Raw genomic sequence first — 23,863 nt, 5'->3', positions numbered from 1 at the left:
GCCCAACTGAAACTAAGGACAACTGGCGAAATAAGCAAGGGTGATGTTTTCCTGTGAACTGGATACCAGCACAAAGGGGAAGGAGATCAACGCAGAGAAAAATCAACTCCTACCTAATCAGAGAACCAGAGCCTCAGAGACCCCCAACACCTCAGCACTGAAGCAGACCAAAAATGGACCCAACATGGCTCAGGGAAATTTTGCGGAAGAGGGGGTGGAAAGAATGTCAGAGTCACATGTTGGGTCATGATATGTAGAGACATTTATCATACCAATAACTGGTAGCTAACTCCACAATGCACGACCCATTTTCATTAACAAGGAGGGTCTAATGGGAGGGCGTAGATCACAGATGAGCCTAAATAATGGTACCAAACTGCCTGTATTTACTGAAAAGAAAATTAATAAATTAAATTCAAAAAAAAAAAGAATACTGAATCAAACTTTCTAGATTCAATGATCAGTGCTTTTCTACAAGTCAAGGAATTCATCCTTGCTTCCTATTAATCCCTCAGAGTGAATCTGACCCATCCACCTCTGAGGTCCCAGTGCACTCTGAGTACTATGTCCATATCAAGGAAACTTCTGATCTTATTGTGACTACTTGGATTGTCCAAGTTACTATCAGCAATTTGAAGACTTTCACCGGTTCAGGATTTTGGACAACAAGAGTTGAACTTGTTCATCTCCCTACATTCCAAATGAACTTGGAAATAAAACTAGCAAACTGGACATGGAGAACAGTGACATGCTGCACTATGAGCCTTCACCTTGTGTGGCCTTTTTCCAAGGAAAGTAATGATCCCAAAGGTGTCATTGCATGTTTATTTCCACAAAATTTGGAAAAGTAAAAACTCTGCTTATAGTTGGTTAGTTTGGGCATATTTCCTATTTTATTACTTGAATATCTTCATTGTACATATATTTTTATTTCACATAGTCAATTTCTTTCAGGTATATGGTGTACTTTCCTTATGGTTACCCAATTTCCATTCCCCCCATTAATGCTGTCTTCTTTCTTCCCCTCCCATTACTACAATCCTTTCATCAGTTTTTACTTCTGTTTTCATGCTGTGTAAATAAGGATGCTATTTTATCTATATAAAAAGGATTTCAGGACCCATGAAAGAGGAAAAATGTGAACATGAGTGGCTGGAGAATTGAATCTTGGCAGGCTGATTTTGTAAACAAACACCTTTAATCCCTGAGCCACCTTCCTAGCCCCAAATAGGATATTTTTGAATCTTAACATAGTTTTTATTTGTATTTTTCTAATGGCTAAGAATATTACACAGTTTTTTTTTCATATGTTTATTGACCACTTATACTCATCTCTTTGTTAACTGCCTATTTGCTCACCCACTTCTTGATTTTTTTTGTTTTTTTTTTTGGTGTTAGTGTGAACTTCTTTAGGTATTTTAGATATTAATCCTTTGTCAGATACATAACTAGGAAATATTTTCTCCCATTCTCTACATTGTCACTTTACTAGTTGTTTCCCTTAATCCAAAAAAGTTCTAAGTATATGCAGTAGTGTTTGTTAATCCTTGGTTTTATTTCTTGAGCTATAATAGATGCTGTTTAAGAAAGTCCGGGCCTATGCCAATATCTTGAAGTGTTTCCTCTGTGGTTGCCTATAACAGCTTCAAAGTTTTAGGCCTCACATTAATATCTTTGCTCTTTGTGGAGTTGATATTTGTGTAAGGTAAAAGATAGGTATCTAGTTTTCATTTAAGTGTGCATATCCAGTTTCTCTGCAACATTTGTTAAATAGGATCTTCTCTGCAATGTATGTTTTTGACATTTTTATCCAAAAAAATCTGGTGACTATAGCTGTGTGTACTTATTTTTGTCTCTATTTTTTTCTATTTGTGCCAATACCATGCAATTATTTATTACTATGACTTTTTATTATGATTTCTTAAATATTTTGTTTATTTATTTAATAGATAGAAAGAGTCAGACAGAAAAAAGAGTATGGGTGCATCAAAGCCTCTAGCCACTTCAAACAAACTCCAGAAGCATGCACCATCTTGTGCATCCACCTTTAGTGGGTATTGGGAAATAGAAACTGGGTCTTTAGGCTTTTCATGAAACTGCCTTAACAGCTAAGCCATCTCTCCAGCCCTGCATTATGATTTTAAATGAGGCGCTATGATACAGCCTTGTTCTTTGTGTTCAGGATCACTTTGGCTCTCTACAGGCATATATGCATCCAAGGTAATTTTAGAAGCGTTTTTTTCTCTGTATCTATGAAGAATTTCTTTGGAATTTTGATGGGGATTGAATCCAGTCTGTAGATCACTTTTGGTGATGTAGGCGTTTTCATTATATTAATTCTGCCAATCTATGACTGTGGGAGATCTTTGCATCTCCTCATGTCTTCATCAATTTCTTTCTTCCCTGTAGAGCTTTTGCACTTTCTTGTTTTGACTTATTCCTAGGATTTGATTGAAGGTATTGTGAACTGAATTGTTTCCTAATTTCTTTCTTTATGCATTTGTTAGTTGCATATAGAAACACATTTCTTGTTTTTGCATGCTGATTTTGTACCCTGCTACTTTGCTCAAGGTGATGGTCAGTTCAGTAAAACCTTTAGCATCTTGTGTGAAAATAGTAATATTCTGACATCTTCCTTTCCTTTTTGTACCATTTACTTTGAATGTATACTTGGAAAGCCTAGAATAAAATGGCACACCTCATTTTATAACTTGCAATTTACTATAAAGAAATATGATAGGCAATCTTTATCATATGTTTCGATTCTGGCCTTGTATTACCCAATTATAGCTATTGCTTAATTTTAATAATAGAACAGTTGATTCATATAGAATTTTGAGGTAGTGAACCAGAAAAAATCTGTGAATTAAGTATCATCATATAAAGTGGCAGGATGGGTGCAGTTTGAGAGATGGAAATGATTTTATAACTACTGTATATTCAGGCTGGGCATGGTGGTGCATGCCTTTAATCCCAGTACTTGGGAGGCATAGGTAGGAGGATTGCCATCAGTTCAAGGCCACCCTGAGACTATATAGTAAATTCCAGGTCAGCCTGAGGTGAGACACTCCCTCAGGAAAAAAAAAAAAAAAAAAAAAAAAAAAAAAAAAACTTTATATTGTATATAGCAAAGATTAACAACAGCATAAGTATAGGTGATCTAAGCCAGAAACTGGATAATTGAGTGCTGGGTGTCAATTTTGATTTTACCATTTATACATGTGTATACTTGATTTATTTGTTTAATTATTTTGTGTTAGGGTTCCTAATCCTCATCTTTAATAAAAGTGTGATCCCTAATGCCTTTCTCCTAGGTATTAGATATAAAATAGTTTTGTTTACAAATTTGAATGGCTTAGAAGACAACCACGCCTGTCCTAAGGGATATAATGATTATTTATTAAATACAATTTCCTTGATATGACTTTGCCTACATTATTTAATTCTTTATTAGCCAGTAGGTTCTTTCCATTATTTGTAGATTAATTAATTATGAGCTGGTTCAAATAAATTAAAAGAGGAAACATCAATATGAGCTATTATTTTCAATTAAAACCCTGTGAGGGCACACTTACTGGCCCACATTTTGACGTGACAATGTAATACCTTTTATTAAAGCAGAACTTTTGAAGATAGGTTTAAGGTGAACTGACCATGGTATATATGCATATAATACAATTAATTTCCCCTCAAATTTTAGAGTTTATTTCTTTACTCCATATCCCTTTTACAGTTAACCACTCACCTACTAGAGTGCTACCAATTGAAGCCTATCGGAAGTATTTTTTTTCATAGTCATGTCTCACAGGGTTATATCATAAATTAGTTACCTAATCGGCTATAACAAACTCAAAGGGAACATACAGATCTAGCAAACTTCTCAACATAAGGCCAGCATAGGCCCGAGCCTGCGAGGACACAGTGTGCAAATGCTGAGGCAAGAGCACAGCGTCATTTTGTTTTCAAACTTGTCACTTAGCCCTTCTAAAAATAATGGGGAAACAAGTTAAAAGAAGTCCTTATGTGTGCCATTAATTTGATTATTTCTATGTCAAAATCTTAATTTAAGCTGTGCCCACTTGGAAGGAAGGAGACTTCCTTCTCCACTTAATAGTTTTTAAACATGTGACATTATGCCTGGATAATCAAAACTGCTTAAAAAATTGGTAGCTTGGGCTGGAGAGATGGCTTAGCAATTAAGCGCTTGCCTGTGAAACCTAAGGACCCTGGTTTGAGGCTTGATTCCCCAGGACCCACGTCAGCCAGATGCACAAGGGTCACACGCATCTGGAGTTCATTTGCAGTGGCTGGAGGCCCTGGCGTGCCCATTCTCTCCCTCTCTCTCTTTCTCTGTGCCTCTTTCTCTCTCTGTCTGTCACTCTCAAATAAATAAATAAAAATTTATTTTTTAAAAAAATTGCTAGCTAGATGAATGAATAAACTTCGAATTAATAAATACCTAAGTAAACTAAGTCTGAATTGTTTTATATTCTTAAGTTGTATGTTATCAAGTTTACATAATGTCTTTCATTAATCCCACCTTCAAATATTTTTCTAAAAGTTCCTTATATAGCCGATGTCCTTGTGCCAGAGATGAACACTGAATAATTTCTGAAAACAGCATTAGAGTTAAAATATAGTGTGTATGATCCAGTGATGGCAGTCAGCCAGAATAAATGCTCTTATTTAAAATTCCAGGCAAGGACAGCTGCTATGGGAAATATGTCCTCCTCATAGTCACTTCAAAATATTAAGGCAATTTGAAGTATGAACATTTGAATTATCCATTTGAGTCTTAAGAGTTTCTCTATTCTTTGCTTCTTTCAATATCTGTCTCATATTTCAATTTCTTATGTTTACTCCTCAGGCTCTTGGAAGTGTAGAGCAACTTTAATAGCACTCCCTCTGTGACAGGCATTTCATATACTGTACAATCAAAGCTTTTCAGTCTGTTCTATAACTGTTGATTTGTTGATTGGGGCTTAACCTTCTCTGCTGAAGAAATGCCTTTTAGAGACAGGATTCTTTGAAGAGACACAGTTTAAGAAAGAGTTATATTTTCTCTCTTGTTGTTTGTCAGGTGAGTGGGTTGGTAATACCTTAAGATGACCAGAAAAGACATTATAGGTTTATATGGAACCTCAGTTCAATTCTTGAATGAGGCAAAAACCAAACATCTTGTCATATATTATCAAATGAACTAGACCAGCTTAGCCAAAATCACTTTACCCAAATCAGCATTCCTTCATATCAAGAAACTTTCCAGGCCCCCTGAGATCAACATATTTTCATTCTGATAGTGATATAACATGCTTTCCTGCTCTAATTTTATTTCTCTGTATTCACACATGTACAAGAGAGAAGCCCATTAATAGGACCTCAGATTCCACATTGATATTACCCTTGAGGGAAATAACATTTTTAAAGACTAGGGTGATACTAAAGAGTAATATCTATCACTGGCTGAAAAGAATATTAGTTTGTTTGTGCATATGCACCAAAATAGCATATTATAATATATTAAATGCAGAAAACAGTATGAGAATCCAATTGGCTGTGTTGATGTATATATTTAAGATATTTGTAAAGATGTAAAACAACCCCTGTTCAGAGATCTTATATTTGAAAATATGGTAAATTAAAAAAAATATTTATTCTCATTAATTTGTATCACATAAAACTCAATTGTTACTGATAATAACAATTTACAATTTTAACAATTATTTTTCTCAATGTTGACTCTAACATGATAAATATTTATACAGGTTACTTATAAAAACAAATGCTATATTGGAAGACAATGGTTGGTACTTTTAGATGATTGGTGGCATTTTAGACCAAAACTGATTGAGAACTCCTCTCAGAAGTAAAGCAAACCTTATCGAGAACTAATAATACCATGTACTTTAATGCTATTTTATAGTTTTCCAAAAATATGTTAGAAAAATACAATGAGTTAGCAACTAAGTAATACTTCCTTCTCCTTCCAGTCATATATCTATATCAATATCTATCCATATGTATATGTATGTATGTATGTATGTGTGTGTATATATATATATATATATATATATATATATATATATATATATATATATATATATATATCATATACATCTGAGTTTAAATGCATCAGCCTTTGAGCTTTAGGATATAATCAGAGCTATCAGGTATTACAATACATCAGTTGAACATATGCAAAGAGATTATTTTTGGTTACTTAAGTGCAGAATGTTGAATCGACTTTTGAACTAAATTTCTCTGTTAAAATGTCAATGGCACAACTAAATTCCAAATAGAGTAATGAAAGAATGTTGTATACTTTATATAACAAATTCTACTTATACTCAGAATAAATCATGTAGAACCATGCTATAAACCAATACTTTCTTCTAAAATGTCCTTTTTTCTTTTTTGTTTCTTTGTCTTTTTTATAAGTTATTTATTTATTTGTTTATTTGGAAGCTGAGACAGAGATAGAGAGGAGACCCAGACAGAAAATGGACATATCAAGGCCTATAGCTGCTGGAAACAATCTCCAGACTCATGCGCCACTGTGCATCTGGCTTTACATGAGTACTGAAGAACTGAACTAGGGTTAAACTTTGCAGGCAATCATCTTAACTTCTCAGAAATTTATCCATTTATCCATTTTGTTATCTCTTTCTTTTCTATCCCAGACTGACTTGGAAATCAGTCTATGGTTCAAGTCTGTCTTCAAACTGACAGTAATTCTCCTACCTCAGCCTCCTGAGTGCTGGGGTTAAAGGTGTGCAACAACACCCTTGGTTCAACATGTTTATATTTAAATTATACTGTAGCATGTTGGCATATCTGAAAAATAATTAACTCTTATTTTTTCTCTCACAAATTTTCATCAGTTTTTTAGTTCCTATGCACATATACATATCTATATTCTGCTATATACTGTTTTAAGAACCAGAATTTGTATTAAAATAATTTAACTTTAAATATTTCATAATAAGAGATTCAAAATACCTCAGCTACTTAGGTTTCTGTCTCTGGTTGACTAAACGATATTGCAACAATTATGCAGTAACTACTGCTATATAAAAGCCATAATGCCCTTTTAGCTCATTATTATTTAAATGTTAACTTCTCCATTATAGGGTAAATTGGGTTTAAAATAGAATGTTTCAAGCAGAAGAGCAAGAAATATAAGGTTAAACAGAGTGAGGAATCAGAGCTTCCATTTGTGGTATAAAACTTGGTAGGACATGAATTGATCTTTTGATATACTAAGAAAGGCAGGCTCTCTGACATGCCCTACAGAGAACAAATATACTGATCTGGAACAAAAATTATGTGAAACAGCTGGTAAGTGACAGAAGAAATGTGCATTGAACCACCAGCCTGTCATAAATATTGCACTCTTAATCAGAAAGCATCTGTCTTTTCATTTCCTTTTCAGCAATTTCTGCATTGTGTTTAATCAGCTCAGGGTGCTCCTCCTAACAGGGGCAACAGTGTTTGCAAATTTATAACCTTATTTAAATAAAGCTTTAAACCTGAGATGTTTCAATTAACAGTGCAATATCTTATGAGAAGGCATCATATTAGCATTTATTATTGTTTTGCATTTGTGAAACTTAGTTATTAGAAAATTAAGGCATAAATGAGAGGAAAAGCCATAAACAAATCATGCTTTATGCAATGCTAGGTAATGCATTTGCATCCAGATAAACTATGGGAGAAAGTTATAGCTAAGAATTTAGACAACATAAAATATTGGATATAAGAATTATCAGATGTTGTTTCATTGAAAAATAGAACTAAGACCTTCTTATATGTCCATTAAACTGATTTCTGGGCACAAGATTACTTTTCTATAATTCAATTCGTCCCATGATTCAAAGATGGAAACCAAATACATAATAGCCACCTTTATCGATAGTTTCACATGTACTCACACACGTAGTTTCTGTACTCACAGACAATGATGCCCAATACTATATAGAAATAAAAAATTCACAAGTTCCACATCACATGGTGTTCTCAGTAGTATGATAAAATCCTACACTATCCAAGATGTGTGCCATCCCTTTATCCAGTGTGTCCTTGATGTTTATGGTACCTACTTCAGAGCTAGTTATTGTCAAACTGACTGCTGTGCTATCACAGTGCAGGTCTTAAAGTCACTCTCATTTCATTTAATAATGGCCCGCAAATGCAGGTCTAGTGGTATGGCAATTTTATTACAATGCACTATGGTAATTATTATTATTTTTATTTTAGTTATATTTCTCTAATTTACAAATTAAAATTTATTATATAAATATATATATATATACATATATATATATATATATATATATATATATATATATATATAGTGCTTAAAGATATTAGTACTCTTAGTTCAGAGAATTGACAGTAATAGATCCATAATCAACCTTACTAGATATACAATGTATTGACAGAAATCATAGTGTTCATATTGCAATCATCCAAATACATTTTAAATAATATATTCAAATTATAAATATGGTCATTATTTATTAAGAACAAGCATGATTTTTAAAATATAATCTAGTGTAGATTTTTTTTATTTCAATTCTTACTGAAAATGTGTACAGGGGTGAGTTCAATTCCTACAAGGGAAAAGTAAATGGTATAAATTACACAGGTGTATAAAAAGATTTGGGGGCTGGAGAGATGGCTTAGTGGTTGAGCGCTTTCACTGCACTGTTGGACAACCCATGTGACACACTTTGGTAAAGAGCATGACAAGTTGTTGAAATTCTCAGTAATCTGATTGCTTCCTTGAAGAGGACACGTTTCAGGAAACCCACTTTCAATAAAAGGCAGGGCAAGCACAATATATTAATGAAATGTTTCTTCCCCTTAGCTTCTCATTTTCAACCTTTAGTGTAAAAGTTGAAAAATAATGACATTAATATTAAAGACATCAGAGGTTACCTTTTGTCCTGGCTATTTTGTATTTTCTGACCATCTATAAACTAGATGACTTAAATTCTCTTTCATTCTCAGCATAAAAAAAAAAAAAATAATGAAGTTGACTGATGTCTAGAGGAGTTGGAAGTAGAAAGTATCTAGCACCACAAGTTCTCAGGAAATAGTGGTGTGGATGTCTTCTTTATCATTCTGCACAAGTGCCTGACAGAAACACAAAGGGGAGGCAAGCACAAGGTCGCACGTGCCCACTAGTTGGCAGAATTGTCTAAGTTTGATTGCAGTGGCTGAGGCTCTGGCAGGCCAATTCTCTCTCTCTCTCTCTTAAACAATTAAATAAATAAAGTTTTATGTTGGCTTATGGCTTCAGTGAGATTTTTGTCCATAATGTATAGAGGAGGCTACAGTGTGGTGAGGTTTCTTCATGAGGTGGAGCAGGAAGCAAGGAACATGGGCCAGAATCATGGGCTGGTGATACCAACAAAGGCCCATCTTTAGGACCTCTACTTCTGCCAACCATATCACAACTCCTAAAAGCTCAACAGCCTTCAAAATAAAGACTGCCACACGATGGAGACCAAACTCTCAAAACATGAGCCTATGGGACCAATGCGAATTCAAGACATAGAGTGGTAGGTATTGATTTGTTTTATTTTGCTGTGAGTTAAATACTGATAAAGTAACAGAGACAGAGGGACCTGTACACCCTGAGAAATGACAACTCAGGATGCTCAACTCCCAGCGCACCAAGCTGACTCCCTAAAGATTATATGTAAAATAATATATTGTAATATGCAAGCAAATTCATGACAGGACTCTAATTTCCTTGTCTACTTTGCTAATTAACATAATAAAATATTTTTAATATCATGGGTAAAGCCTTTCATTATTTATAATTCTTCTTAATTGCTGTATACAAATATTTATTAGAGGTTAACACGGAAAGCAAAGGTTAATATCTGTCCTTTAGAGAGTTCATGTAAAATTATTTCATGGTAAGCAATCACATTCTGCAAGGGACAAATCAATTTTTTTTAAAAAGTGTCCCCACTAAATCAATATAAGCAAGGTCATTTGTTATAAAGCATGGGGGACTCTCTTTTAATTACTTCTGCAGAAACAAATATAATAAAAACAATTTGGATGATGAGAATTGGGCAGTCTGGGCATAATTTGAAAAACTGATTAGTTCCTTTGGACTGAGCCAGTTCTATCAGGCCGGATTTAGAGTTAGGGGTGGCATGGTGATCGTAGTTCGTTCTTACAACTTCACTGGGCCCTGCTTCCAAATCTTCACATTCACAACTGATATTTCACAGGTGATCCTTTTCAAACCTTGCTTCTGTTTACCTTAATAATGTATAAGCTCCTTCCTTACACTACCACACTTAACTAAGCTGCCTAGAGAACCTCTACTGATATTAAACCTATAGTCCCACAATTCTCATAGTGATGAGAGCTATGGTTGATGGGGTTTTGAAATGAGCTCATTATTCCCTAGGCCTTTCACATCCTGTTTCATTTCATCTGCATCAAGCTTCATGAAGTAGATTTCAGAGAACACCAAAGTGCCTCATTTAAAAACTAATTCTCAGGGAGGTTAAATGATTTAGGTAGCAAATGTCAGCATCAAGAATTTAGGCCCATGCCCAAGGTGATACTAGACTGCTTCTAACTTCTCGATTTAAAACTCAACCAAAGCTGCACATGGGGACGGAGACCTGTAATCCCAGCTCTGGGGAAGACGAGTTACTGATAGTGATTAGGAGTAAAGTACCCCTCATTCAGGAGGCAGCTAGTCAGGGTCACAGACCCATAAAGAATTAGCAAAGTTCTGTACAGGCGTGACAGAGCTGATGAGCAATAGAGCACAGATTTTATAACAAGTCTGGAAACTAAAATCCAAACAAGCCTGGCTCATGTTGAGGCTAACTAAGAGACTAATTGGGTCACACATACAAAGTAATAATCCTTGGTGTGATTTATAAGCCTATCAGGCTCTTACCTCATACCTTCAAAGTAACCAATTCAGTCTTGCTCCTCCACTTGATTCCTAATTTATATCCCCAAGGGGGAAAAAAAAAAAAAAAACAACAACACCCTGATCCAAGTCACTATGCATGGGACCTTTCCCAACTTGGTAGCTTTTCTGATTAACATTTCTGTTTTACTTTATTAAAAACCAAAACAAAACAAAAACCTTGCTCAACTTGGCATAAAAACTCACCCATCTTTGCTGTGAAATTTTAGAGACCATTGAGCATCCAGTGTTCTAACTCCTAAGGTTGGCTCATCCATGGCTGAGAAAAGAAATATTACTTTCAAAACCCACAACAGTAGGAAGAAAGGTGTGAGTTCAAGGACAGCCTTGAATGAGTTCCAGGTTGGCCTGGGCTAGAGTGAGATCCTATGTTTCAAAGTAATAATAATAATATAACTAAGGTTAGGCTTCATCTCACCATCTCTGGGACCCTTCTGTTTGGGTGCTCCCCCTATAGTTCGGTTGAGGGTTACATCTTTTAGTTTACCTTCAAGGAGAAAGGTTTCTATGTTACCAGTTCTTATTGGGTTAGTTTTGTGTTTATTTCCCTCCACCCTCCCCTTCCCTTTCCCTATAAACCCTTCCATCCATATTTGTCTGGGCCTCCAGTTGTCTTTCAGGAATGCCAACAACTCAAGTTGATCCAGCTTAGGACCCGCAGATGAGTGTGAACATGTGGAGTTGTGGAGTTTGTCTTTCTGTGATTCTGTGTTCACTGAGTATGATCTGTTCTAAGTCCATCCATTTCCCACTAATCTCATTGTATCATATTTTTCTTACAGCTGAGTACAATTGAATTGTGTAAATGTACCCCAAATTTGTTATCCATTAATCCACTGATGGGATCCTGGGTTGATTCTGGTTCTTAGCTATTATGAATTGAGCAGACATAAACATGGTTGAGCAAATATATCTGTAGTGAAGCATGGAGCATTTAGGGTAAATGCCCAGCAACAAGAATTCACAAATTAAAATTTATTATAGATGTATATGTATAGAAATAAAAGGAAATAGTGCTTAAAGATATTAGTACTCCTAGTTCAGAGAATTGACAGGAGTAGATCCATAATCAACCTTACTAGATAGGCAATGTATTGACAGAAATCATAGTGTTCATATTGCAATCATCCAAATACATTTTAAATAATATATTCAAACTATAAATATGGTTATGAATTATTCAGAATGCATGTGATTTTTAAAATATAATCTAGTGTAGAATAACTGTTGGTAGTTCCATATTTGTCTTTTTCAGGAATCTCTACATTGATTTCCATACATTTGTACAAGCTTGCATTCCCACCAACAAACTACCCACTTTGAGTTGTTGATCAGAGGGATCTAAGAGGTCCCCAAAACAAGACAGGCTTCTATCAAAGCCTGAGGTACAAGGTTAGACTCTATTACTGAAGACATCATATGTTGCTGAAACAGAACATGGAAAAACCTGGCTGGAATCTGGAAAAAATCCAGTCCCCAGAAAGTTAGCCTAGCTAGTGCTAGAAAATGCTACATGAGCATGTGGGGGAAAGTGGCCAGTAATCATGTGGGCAAGCAGGGGTCTGAGCTACTCAGAAGTAACCAGCTTGACAAGAAGTACACACCAGTGCAACGGTGGCACAGAGACTTGGTGGGTAACCAATGGCTTTCTGATTGGATAAGAGATCCACTCAGTGGAAAGGAACCCATATCAAGAACTGAAAACCAGGTCTGAGTCCTATGGAGACAAAGATTATGCCCTCCAATGTCAAGCTACTTCTAGTCTTTGGCTAAAAGAGGGGTTATTTCCATCCAACTTTTCCTAAATTAATAACTTACCCAATTTTACCCATGCTGACTTCACTCATCATTGCAAAATCTGATTTTCTTTTTCAGAAGGTAGCAAGACCAGAGGAGGTAAACCACCCCTATCATGGCAGTCAAGGCCAAGTTGAAACCACAGAGGTCATGGGGAGAAGAGCAAGAGCGCTGCCTCCATGGTGACTCTGGCAATGAACACCAGGGTCAAGAAGACAGATTCTGAGGATGCTCAACACTTACAAAAACAGAGATCCAAAGGCTTCTGAGAGCTCATCACTGAAGTAGACTTAAAATACACACACCAAGGCTCAGGGCATTTTGTGGAAGATGGGCTGGAAAGATTGCAAGAGCCACAGGTTGGGATGTTATAACCAGAGGCACTGCCTCCCCCCACCCATAACTAATCACTGTTCCCACAATGCAAAAGTCAAAACCCCATGGGGAATACCAGCAACCCCACTAATGGAATGGTGTCAGGGAGGAGGGAAAAGATGGCACCAATACATGATGTATCCATACAAAGTATGTTCCTAATTAAAATAAAAAAAAAGAAAAAGAAATGCAAAAAAAAAAAAAAAAACCCTGATGATATAGACATATACAAAGGCTTTCTGAATAAGACTCCAGTTGCTTAGGAAATAAAGCTAACAATTGAAAAATGGTACTTCATAAAATCAGAAAGTTTTCTGCACAGAAAAAAATTAATTAACTGAAGACAGCCTACAGAATATAACACCTTTGCTACTTACACATCTTGGAGAAAATTAATATCTATATATACAAAGAACTCAAAAGAAGCTGGGTGTGGTGGCACACACCTTTAATCCTAGCACTCAGGAGGCAGAGGTAGGAGGATCACTGTGAGTTTGAGGCCACCCTGAGACTACGTAGTTAATTCCAGGTCAGCCTGAGCCAGAGTGAGACCCTACCTTGAAACCTCCCTGCACAAAAAAAAGAACTCAAAAGAGCAAAAATAAGTCAATTGATAAATTGGCTATTAGACAGTTACCAAAAAATAACCCCACAAAACATGTTCAATCTCACTAGAAACATACAAATGAAAAGTATATTAATATTCTATCATACCCTAACCACCTAATCCGAATGACAGTAAATAAAAATGTAAACAACAACAAGTGCTGGTAATATAGTCTAGCCACAGTGAAAATCAGTATGGAAGTTACTCAAAAAAAAAAAAAATGGGCTGGAGAGATGGCTTTGCGGTTAAGTGCTTGCCTGTGAAGCCTAAGGACCCCGGTTCGAGGCTCGGTTCCCCAGGTCCCACGTTAGCCAGATGCACAAGGGGGCGCACGCGTCTAGAGTTCGTTTGCAGAGGCTGGAAGCCCTGGCACGCTCATTCTCTCTCCCTCTATCTGTCTTTCTCTCTGTGTGTCTGTTGCTCTCAAATAAATAAATAAATAAATAAATAAAATTTAAAAAAAAATGACCACATAACTAAGAAATACCACCCTTGGGTATAGACTGAAACAACTTCAAGTCAAGAAAGCAAGGATGCACTCATCAGGGCTCATTACCGCACTATTCACAATAGCTAAGTTATAGACCAGCCTCATTATCCAAGTGTAGATGAATAAAGAACATTCATTTTATATACACAATACAAATTTTCAGAAAATGTGTTATATATATATGATATATATGGAATTCTCAGCCATAAATAAGAACAAAATTATGTTATTTGTAGGAAAAAAATGCAACTGTAGCTGATCACAGTAAGCAAATTAAGCAACTTCAGCATTCTCTTATATGTGGATGTAGATTATATACAGATATATAAAATCATAAACATATAACATGAAAATGGATGTGAAACTTCCCAGGGGAACAAAGGGGAGGAATGGGAGGAGGTGCTGTGGGAAAGAGGGGAGTACAGGAGGATGTGCTCCTTGTACAATATATACTTGCTTGAGGATGTGCTTATGAAACATAATACTGTATATAATGGATATATACAATAAAAATTTTAAATGAATGAATGAATAAATATGTTCAAACTATTTCTTTTGCATCATCCAAGAACTTATCCCTTCATGTTAGGAATTCCCCAGGGTTTCTCTGTGTTCATGAATTTAAGTTGTTAGTGATCATAAGACATTTCTAGTAAAAAAATAAAATAAAATAAAATAAAATAAAAAGTGTGAAGGGAGAGAAAATAGGAGAGGCTTCAACGAAACATAAAACAAAATATTGCTAAGTACTCTTAGAAATTAAGATATTACATATTTGAAATTAAGCCTATATAATACGATAGACCTATATTTGAGGAGCAAAATAGATGTTTCTTTACTTTCCAGTCATTATTTTGTTAATTTAAAATTTACCACTGGCAAGGAACTCCAGATGTTCCTCATATGATCAAATTGTGAAAGAAGGTAAGACATCCAAAATATTTACACATACTCAGAAACAATTTACAGTGACATAATTCAAAGGAATTTTTTAAAAGTATTAATTCCTTACAGATGAATTAACAGAGTTAACTAAGGTGAAGCATGCCTTTGTGATATTCATTTTGGGGAAATATTAAAATTTTGTAAGAAAAAAATTATTACCCTACTTGAGGTGGTGGCCCACACTTATAACCTCAGCCTTCTGAAAACCAAATCAGAAGGATTATCACGAGTTTGAGGCCAGCTTGAGCTATATCATCTCAGTTCCAGGTCAATCAGTCTTATAGAGCCAGACTCTGTCTCACAAAAGAATAGAAAAGTATCTTTTACAGGCAGAAAACTGTTTACAAAGTTGGTGTAAGTAGAAGACTCACATTAACAGTGAGCACAAAGTGCATTTTCCCTTAGGCAAAGAGAGGAGTGCTTATTGCATATGTCATTTGTTTTGTGAATACTGAAGATTACAATTATGTTTTGATGTTCATACAACAATTGCAAATTTCTTGTTGTGAAGCACACTGTGAAAAAAAGTGACAGTAGAAATCTTTTTGAATTGAATTTAACACTACTGAAAAAAAGCTGATGTTTTCAAATACTGTTACAGAGTTCCTGACCAATAATCCCCTCATAAAGCCAATTTATTTTATTTATAAGAGAGAAGGAAGGATGCAGAAAGAGAGAATGGGTTCACCAGGGTCTATAGCCATTGCAAGTGATTTCCAGACACATGTGCCACCTTGTGCATCTGGTTTACTTGGGTCCTGGGGAATTTAACCTGAGTCCTTTGGCTTTGCAGGCAAGTGCCTGAACTGCTAAGCCATCTCTCCAGGCCAATAAAGCTACTTTCTATAGTGCCCTATTTGGTACAAAGGATGAACATAAAGCCATGATAAAATCAAGTTTTGCATATTTACTAGATTGTGTATAAGAGTATTTGCATTGTTAGGAACAATCACCTGTAAACTGTGGAGGTCCTCATAAGCAAACTGTACAGTGGGAACTCCAAGATGGTTGATGAAATAATCTGCATCTCCTTGGATCTGCACGCAACTGACATTGGGTTTTGGGCACGGAGCTCTTCTGGTACAGTTGAACTTACTTTTCTGAAAAATAAATAAATAAATGTTAGTTCCCTTATGTGGTGGTTAATTTGATTTTCAATTTAATAGGACTTAGAATTACCATGGAAATAAATCACTGGGCCTTTCGTGAGGAGGAACTACATTATTTTAACTGAGATGAGAAGACCCAAACTGATTGACAGCTGAAAATCCAGTGGTGGATTGCCCACTTCTGGTGATCCCATCTACCACCAAGACCTTATCCACATCCAGTGACCCTTGATAGAGTGGTCACTCTCCTCTCCAGGGCCCATCCTTTTCCTGTACTGTCCATTACTCCAGCTCTGACCTCTGCTCTCAAATGCAGTCTCAATAGAGGCGGATATCCCAAGTCACTCCAGCATCACCCTCTAACTCACAGGAATGGTTAAGCATGTAACTGCCTAGTCAATTATGATGCAGCTGGACAGTCTGAGAGTAACCTTGGCAGGAAGATGCCTGGAAGCAGAAGTAAAGAGATGACTGGAGAGCAAAGAAAGGATTTAATGTTATAAGGAGTCCAAGAAGAGAATCTATATGTCTTGGTCACCATGAGAGTTCAAGAGGACTGTGAAGTCTTCAGGGCCAAGAGTCACAGAGTCCAGGCTGGGGCTGTATAATACCAGCTGCTGACAAGGTCTACTGGGTCCTGGTCTCTGAGGCAAGCTCAAGGATTGTGAAACCAGACAGTGCCACTGGCTACTGCTTCCATCCAACCACTGCTGCTACTCACCGCTGCTGAACAGGGATGAAAGAAAAAGCTGCAGGACACAAGCTCTGGCAGACAGACCTTTCCCATGCTTATAATTCCATTCAGGTGGAACAAAAGAACCCTCAACCAAGCAAGTGGTGATGGTAATGGAATTGACAGGATTCATGCTTTGCCTGTCACTATTGCCTCAAAAGGATTTGCATGGTAGGTTTATTTTGGCTTTAATGAATCTAAATTGATTTTTGAAAAGAATTTTGAGTTCCTAAAAATATTTCATTTTTCCACCATAAATTTTTTCAGGAATTGGTAGGATACACTTCTATTTGTTTTCTGTTTGATTTGATTTGTTGAGACCCAGACTAGCTTCATAGACTAGGCTGGCATAGAACATGTTTCATTCATAAACTGACTTCAGACTCAGGATTCAGACTTTTGGCTCAATCTATCAAATGCTAGGATTATAGACATGGACTAACAAGCTAAATATCATTCTTCTAAAATTATTTTTTATCAAAAACTACAGAAGGAATTGTCTAAAAAACATTCTCAGACCTTTTTATTTTCTTGTTAATTTCTTTCTTGTCTTCGGTCTTTCTTTTTCGTATGTGGTGTGTATGCATACTCAGTCAGAAGTCAAAGCCATGTGCCCTCCTCAACTGTGGCTTTACATGGGTACAGTGAATTCAAACTCAGATCCTCACTCTTGTGAAGCAAATATTTTACCAACCGAGCTATATCCCTAGCCTCCAGCTTTTAAGATTAAATGTCAAGAACTGTATTTAGCCATATTGAGCCACCTACAGGAATGAACCTGGGAGCAGGAAAAGATGACAGAATATCATTCCTTAAAGTAAGAGTTACTCAGCTCAACCCAGGTACAGTGATTCACACCTATATCATCTCAGCACCCAAGAAACTACAACAGGGGGATCTCAGTAAGTTTGAAGTGAGCAAGGAGCTGGGACTACAGAGTGAGTTCCAGGTCAGCCCTGGCTAGAATGAGACTCTATCTCAACTCCACTCCATACCCTAAAAATTGTTAGCTAGTTTGAAAAACAAATGACAAGAACTTCACAAAATCAGGCACTAAAAAAGAGGCAAATTCCTCTGTGTAAGATGGCCCATCGGAAGCTGCCTCTCTGTGGGGGAGGTGGGGAAGATGGCTCAGTTAAGAAAATCAGTGGACAAGTAAGAAGAGATGCAATTCAAAGAGGAAAAGCTGGGCTTGGGAGGCAGAGGTTGGAGGATCACCGTGTGTTTGAGGCCACCCTGAGACTACATAGTGAATTTCAGGTCAACTTGAGCTAAAGTGAGACCCTACCTCAAAAAAAAAAAAAAAAAAAAAAAAAAAAAAAAAAGGAAAAGAAAAGGTAAAAAAGAGGAAGAGGAAGAATTTTGAAAATTTACCAAGGCAGGCTTAGAACACCTAAAAATACCCTTAGGATAAGCCCACAGCCTCCAATCAAGTTTTAGGCTTTGCTGGCATAGTGTTTCTCCTAAGGGCTAAGACTAACATGGACAGTGGTCCGTCAGTATTGTGAGAGGGATCCTATTGTTTAAAAATGAGCTATCCTAGGAGAATGAAGACTACATTTAACCTGCCATAGTCCCACCCAGGGTGATAGCCCCATAGTGAAGTGGCTAGGACTTTTGTAAAACTGGATTTCCGTATTTGAAAGGTAGAAACATTCATATCTCTAACCCTGTAAAAAAGTGAATTTAAGATGGATCAGAGACTAAAAATATATGCCTTGAATCTTTGAAACTTCTAAAGAAACCATTGGTAAAACGTTTCAGAACATAGGCATAGACCAGGGCTTTCTGAATAGAACTTTCGTAGTGCAGAAAATAACCCCAAGAATTGAAGAGTTGAATATGTGAAATTAAAAAGCAGCACAGCAAAGGAAAGACTGAACGGACTATACAAACAGCCTGCAAAATTGGGACAAAGGCTTTGCCAACTGTACAACAGGCAGGGGTTAATGTCTAGAATACATAAAGGTCTGCAAAATCTTCATACATAAAAATCGCCATATCAGCTAAGGTATAAATGAGCTTGTGAACTGAATAGAGAATTCTCGAAAGAAAAATAGAAGTTGTGGACAAATATTATTTCAAAACATGTTCAACCTTCTTAGCCATCAGGGAGATGTAAACTAAAACTGATTTGGCCTAGGCTAGAATGAGACCCTATCTTATTAAAAAAAAAAAAACAAACAAACAAACAAAAAAAAAAAAAAACAACTGACTTGGGATTCCATCTCATGCCAGTCAGGATGGCTAATGGTAATTAAAGAAGGAAAGAAATGACAAAAGCTACTTAGCAAGATGTGGGAAAAGAGGGACACTTATTCATTCCTGGTGGGAGTGTAAACTTGTACAGAAAACATGGAAGTCAATACAGACAGTCTCCAAGAACTAAGATTAGACTTACTATATAGCTGAGCTGTATCACTCCTGAGTATATACCTGAAAAGCTCTAAGTCAACATACTACAGAAAAGCATATCTACTCACAGTAACTAAGAAATGGAACCAGCCTTGATGTCTATCAGCAGATGGATAGATAAATGTGGTTTCTATAAACAATGAAACGTTTTTAGCCACAGAGATGATGGCATGTTGGGGAAAATGGATGGAACTGGAGATCCATATGTTAAGTGAAATAAGTCATACTCAGAAAGGCAAATCCTACATGCTTTCTTTCGCTGTAAAAATCTAGGTTTATATATACATTTATATATGCACTTCAGTGTGTGTGTTTGTGTGTAGGGATCTTGAGGGAGAAGAATCTTATGGGAGGGAAGGGGAAGTATAAAAACAAAGGATAATGGAATTCAAGTGCCATGAAAGAAGAAGTAAATAATTGTTGGTGTGGGGGGACAGGCTTTTCAATTATGTTTTAGTCTTGTCTTGGTTTGGCTATTTGTTTGTTCTTTGACAAGGTCTCACAAGATATCTCAAGCACACCTCAAATTCATAATCCTCATACCTCTGCCTCCTTCCTGAGTTGGAAACAAATCCCTAGGCATGTCTGTGAGAACGTTTTTTGGTTAATTGAAATGGGAAGAGTCCTAACAGTTTGCCTCTTTAAAAAGTTTAGTTTTCTGAAATGAGAGGTAATATTCCTATTTCCTGATGCAGTCCTGATACGTTGAAACCCCTGGAGGGTTTATATCAACCTGGAACAGTTGTAATGTGTTATTAAATATTCTCAAAGAAGACAAAGTCTGGTATTAAGATCATGAAATGCAAATAAATTATATTAACATGTTCAAAATCCTGAGTGATTCTGAGAGACCCAGGGAGTAGAAACTGGAACCTCTGAAGACACTTATTTATTTTTCTTTTCTAGTGGACTCTAAATAATTTGGGCAAGCAAGAAAGAGGTGTCTGACCACCAGCCACTCATATTCAATGTCCTCCACACATTCAATTTCATTGAGTTGTAGCAGTGACATTTCCATGTATGACGATCTTGGTATCTTTAATGAGAATTTGATAGCACCTGGTAGTTACTGTTCTAAATACCTAGCCAATAATTTATAAGTGCTTATGTAAGCAGCCTGCATTTTCCTTCCTGTAGCATCTTTGTCTTTTCAAGACAACACAAGGCATATCAACAAAAGCAGTTCAGCTTTAATTTCATGTTTTATGTATAGCCTTCATAACCTACCCCATCTCATGCACACTTCTTAGATAAGCCTGACTTTGTCAATAGAAGCATGGCATGGACCAAAAGTTGACACTTCCAAATTCTACTCTGTGTGTCTATTAAAGGAATAAACATGATATTCATTCAACATATTTGTGATTACTTTCACTATTTTATATGAACTGTCCTCTGATCAAAACAAAAAGGACTAGCTTTTCATCTGTACAAGTTCCTAAGATTACACAAGTGACCCACTTCAATTAAACCTTCTCTTTTACCTTGCTCTGACATTTATAACAGAGCTTTCTTATCTTTAGCCTTTTGTTTTATTTCCAGGATGTTCTTTTGGAGACCAGTATTTCAAATCTCTCTGCGCTTGCCATGGCTACTCTTCCTGTGTGACATTGATATTTGCATGATGTCCTTTTCCATGGTTACTTCTATCTCAATTATTATTTTCATTTTTTCCATTTTTAAGACAACCCAAAAGGCGATATTATCTTTCAGAATGGTGTTCCTAAAAATTGCATCCATTTTGCTACTTTAGTCTTCTCTATCTTATCTATTCATTGAAAGTTCTATTTTTTTTGGGGGGGGGGCTTTTTGAGGTAGGGTCTCATGCTAGTCCAGGCTGACCTGGAATTCACTATGTAGTCTCAGAGTCTCTGGGTGGCCTTGAACTCACAGTCCTCCTACCTCTGCTTCCCGAGTGCTGGGATTAAGGCATGTACCATCATGCTTGGCTTATTTCTAAAGGTTTTTATTGCCACTCTGGTCATAACTAAACTACTTTTATAAGTTAACTAACATAGCAATAGTGTGAGTATTCTCTAGAAGTGTTTGACATTATATATTGAAGGTTTAGATTTATTGTATTACAAAGCTCATTCTAAATATGTAAAGATTATGGATAAGGACTAAGAATCCTGGGTGGCCTCAGGAACAGTTGGGGCCCATAGCTGGTAGCACCTGACTCTTGAGTTTCATGGAGATCAAAACCTTCAAGAAATTTAAGAAAGAAAAAAACACTTTCAAAAAAAAAAAAAAAACCAAACCTCAAGCTGGATGTGGTGACACACATCTTTAATCCTAGCACTCGGGAGGCAGATGTAGAAGGATTGCTGTGAGTTCCAGGCCATCCTGAGACCACATAGTGAATTCCAGGTCAGCCTGGGCTATAAAGAGACCCTTCCTTTAAAAAATAAAAAAATAATAATCAAGATTAGGAGCTGTCAAAGTTCCTGAGTGGTCCCCCTGATGGCTGCTGCACCCCCGTTTGTTAAGCCAGATTTTTTTTTTTTCCCTGCACAAGAGGACTAACTTTGTTTATCAGTTTTTCAAAATAGTGACTCAATACCCAATACATTTCCAAAAGTCACCAACTGTGGTGTCATTTGAGATCACATATGTTTATATAATTTAGATGTTTCAAGCTATTCTAGTCATTGGGTTTTTTGTTGTTGTTGTTTTCTTTTACTTTTTCTTTTTTTTATTAGTTTTCTATTCTGCAAGTACATAAGTCAGAGTTTTCATAGAATTCCTCAGGACTTGCCTCACACCTAGCATTTCTTCTCTCTCCTTTCCCTCCATTTTTATCCTTCTCATGCCCTACTTCTTACTATCTTGATTTAGCCAATTTGGAGAGTTGGAGAGGAGAGAGATTACCATCAAACTTGTATGCATTCCATGCTTGTTACTTTTTTTTGTTTTCCTAATGAATTTTAGAGTAAAATAGTAAGAGTGAAAGGTTTTCAACTGCTAAATTGTTGTTGTTTTCTCCCAAGCGATTTCATCTACAGATTTTCCTTAGGAAGAGAACAGTCCATAGAGACATACTAAGTGCAAGCCTTTATTAATCATTATTTAAAGTATGGTCCAAGGATGTGAATATAGTGTGGTTTTTGTTTCTCGTGCACTGTACCCTGTCTTCCATCCTTAGCACCAACAAACAAACAGCAACAGACCCTAAGCCAAATCCATACATCTGAATTGAACCTAAGATGGTGTTTGATCCTGTTGGAATTATTTTTCTACCTAGCACTTCAGTGAACTACAGTAGATCTCTAGTATGTATTAAATGCTGATGGATTCCCTCCCCACAAACACTTATATCTGAGGCAAGTAGAAAGGAATGTCAATTTTCTTCATTTTACTTGAAGTTAAGCACCCTGGGAGAGGGAAGATTGGTAATGAATTTGTGCAGGTCAATTAACTTTTTAAATTTATTTACAAGGCTGAGCAAATTCTTATTAAGCACTTTATCTCATGAATTCAAAATACTCTATATTTAAGGTTTGATAACAAGCATTTTTATTCCAGCTCATAAAATAAGCAAGTTCGGGCAGAGACCATGGTTGACACTTGTTTAATTTCACACCAAAAGACCTGAAATGAAATCACCAACTCATTCCTACAGCTGTGTGTTTTTAAAAGCTGGACATCAAGAACTTCAAAATAAAGGACCATAAAAGAGAAATATGAACAAATTAAACCAAAATTCACATTAACTGAGAAAGTAGCAACAAGACACATTGAGAAGTTTCTAAAAAATTCATTTTTATGCTTGTAGTGGTAGTTTATCCCTAAAATTCATGCACTTGGGAAACCAAGGCAAGAGGATCACCATGGAGTTGAGAGCAGCCTGGGCTACTTTGTGACTTGGGGAACATACTGAATCACAGTGTGACATTCGGTGGCAAAAAATCAAAACTAAAGACAGAAGAGTGCTGGAGAGATGGCAGAATGGTTAAGGTGCGTGTCTGAGACGGCCCAGGTTCATTTAGCCAGTACCAAATGCACAAGTGTGACGCAAGATCTGGGGTTCATTTGTAGTGGTTACTTAGAGGCCCTGGTGTGCTTATATTCTCTCTCTCTCTCTCTCTCTTACTGTTTATTAGTCTGTCATAAATAAATAAATAAAATAGTTTTAAAAACTGTTGAAGGAGGATTCCAAGGGGTCGGGAGGTGGTTCAAGGAATAGAGCACTTGTTGTACAAGCATGAGTACCTGAATTTGGATCCTTGGCACGGCCACCTGCACACCCCTGGAACCCCAATGCTGAGGGGGAAGCAAGGAGAGCAACAAGGAATCTTTGGTCAGTCTCAGTGTAGAATGGAGAGATCCAGGTTCAATGAGAGTCTGTGTCTGAGAGACAAGGTCCAAGCATAATAGAGGACTCCCAGGGCCTTCGCCCCTTCGCAGTAAGTGCAGC

The 23,863-nt window shown here is 36.5% G+C and overlaps 1 protein-coding gene across 3 annotated transcripts in view; it reads right to left on the bottom strand.

The window, feature by feature from the left end:
- The window catches only part of Naaladl2 (N-acetylated alpha-linked acidic dipeptidase like 2), a 1,016,062-nt gene that overhangs the window by 235,314 nt on the left and 756,885 nt on the right, over positions 1 to 23,863 (bottom strand). For all 3 annotated transcript variants that reach the window (XM_045130167.1, XM_045130166.1, XM_004652077.2), the window contains one exon: positions 16,143 to 16,289. In XM_045130167.1, the coding sequence (XP_044986102.1) occupies positions 16,143 to 16,289 (147 nt within the window). The remainder of the gene's footprint in view (positions 1 to 16,142; positions 16,290 to 23,863) is intronic.

Source organism: Jaculus jaculus, chromosome 11, assembly GCF_020740685.1.
Source record: "Jaculus jaculus isolate mJacJac1 chromosome 11, mJacJac1.mat.Y.cur, whole genome shotgun sequence".
NCBI lineage: Eukaryota > Metazoa > Chordata > Mammalia > Rodentia > Dipodidae > Jaculus > Jaculus jaculus.
The sequence above is the reverse complement of the archived record's forward strand: the minus strand, read 5'-3'. Positions and strand labels throughout refer to the sequence as shown.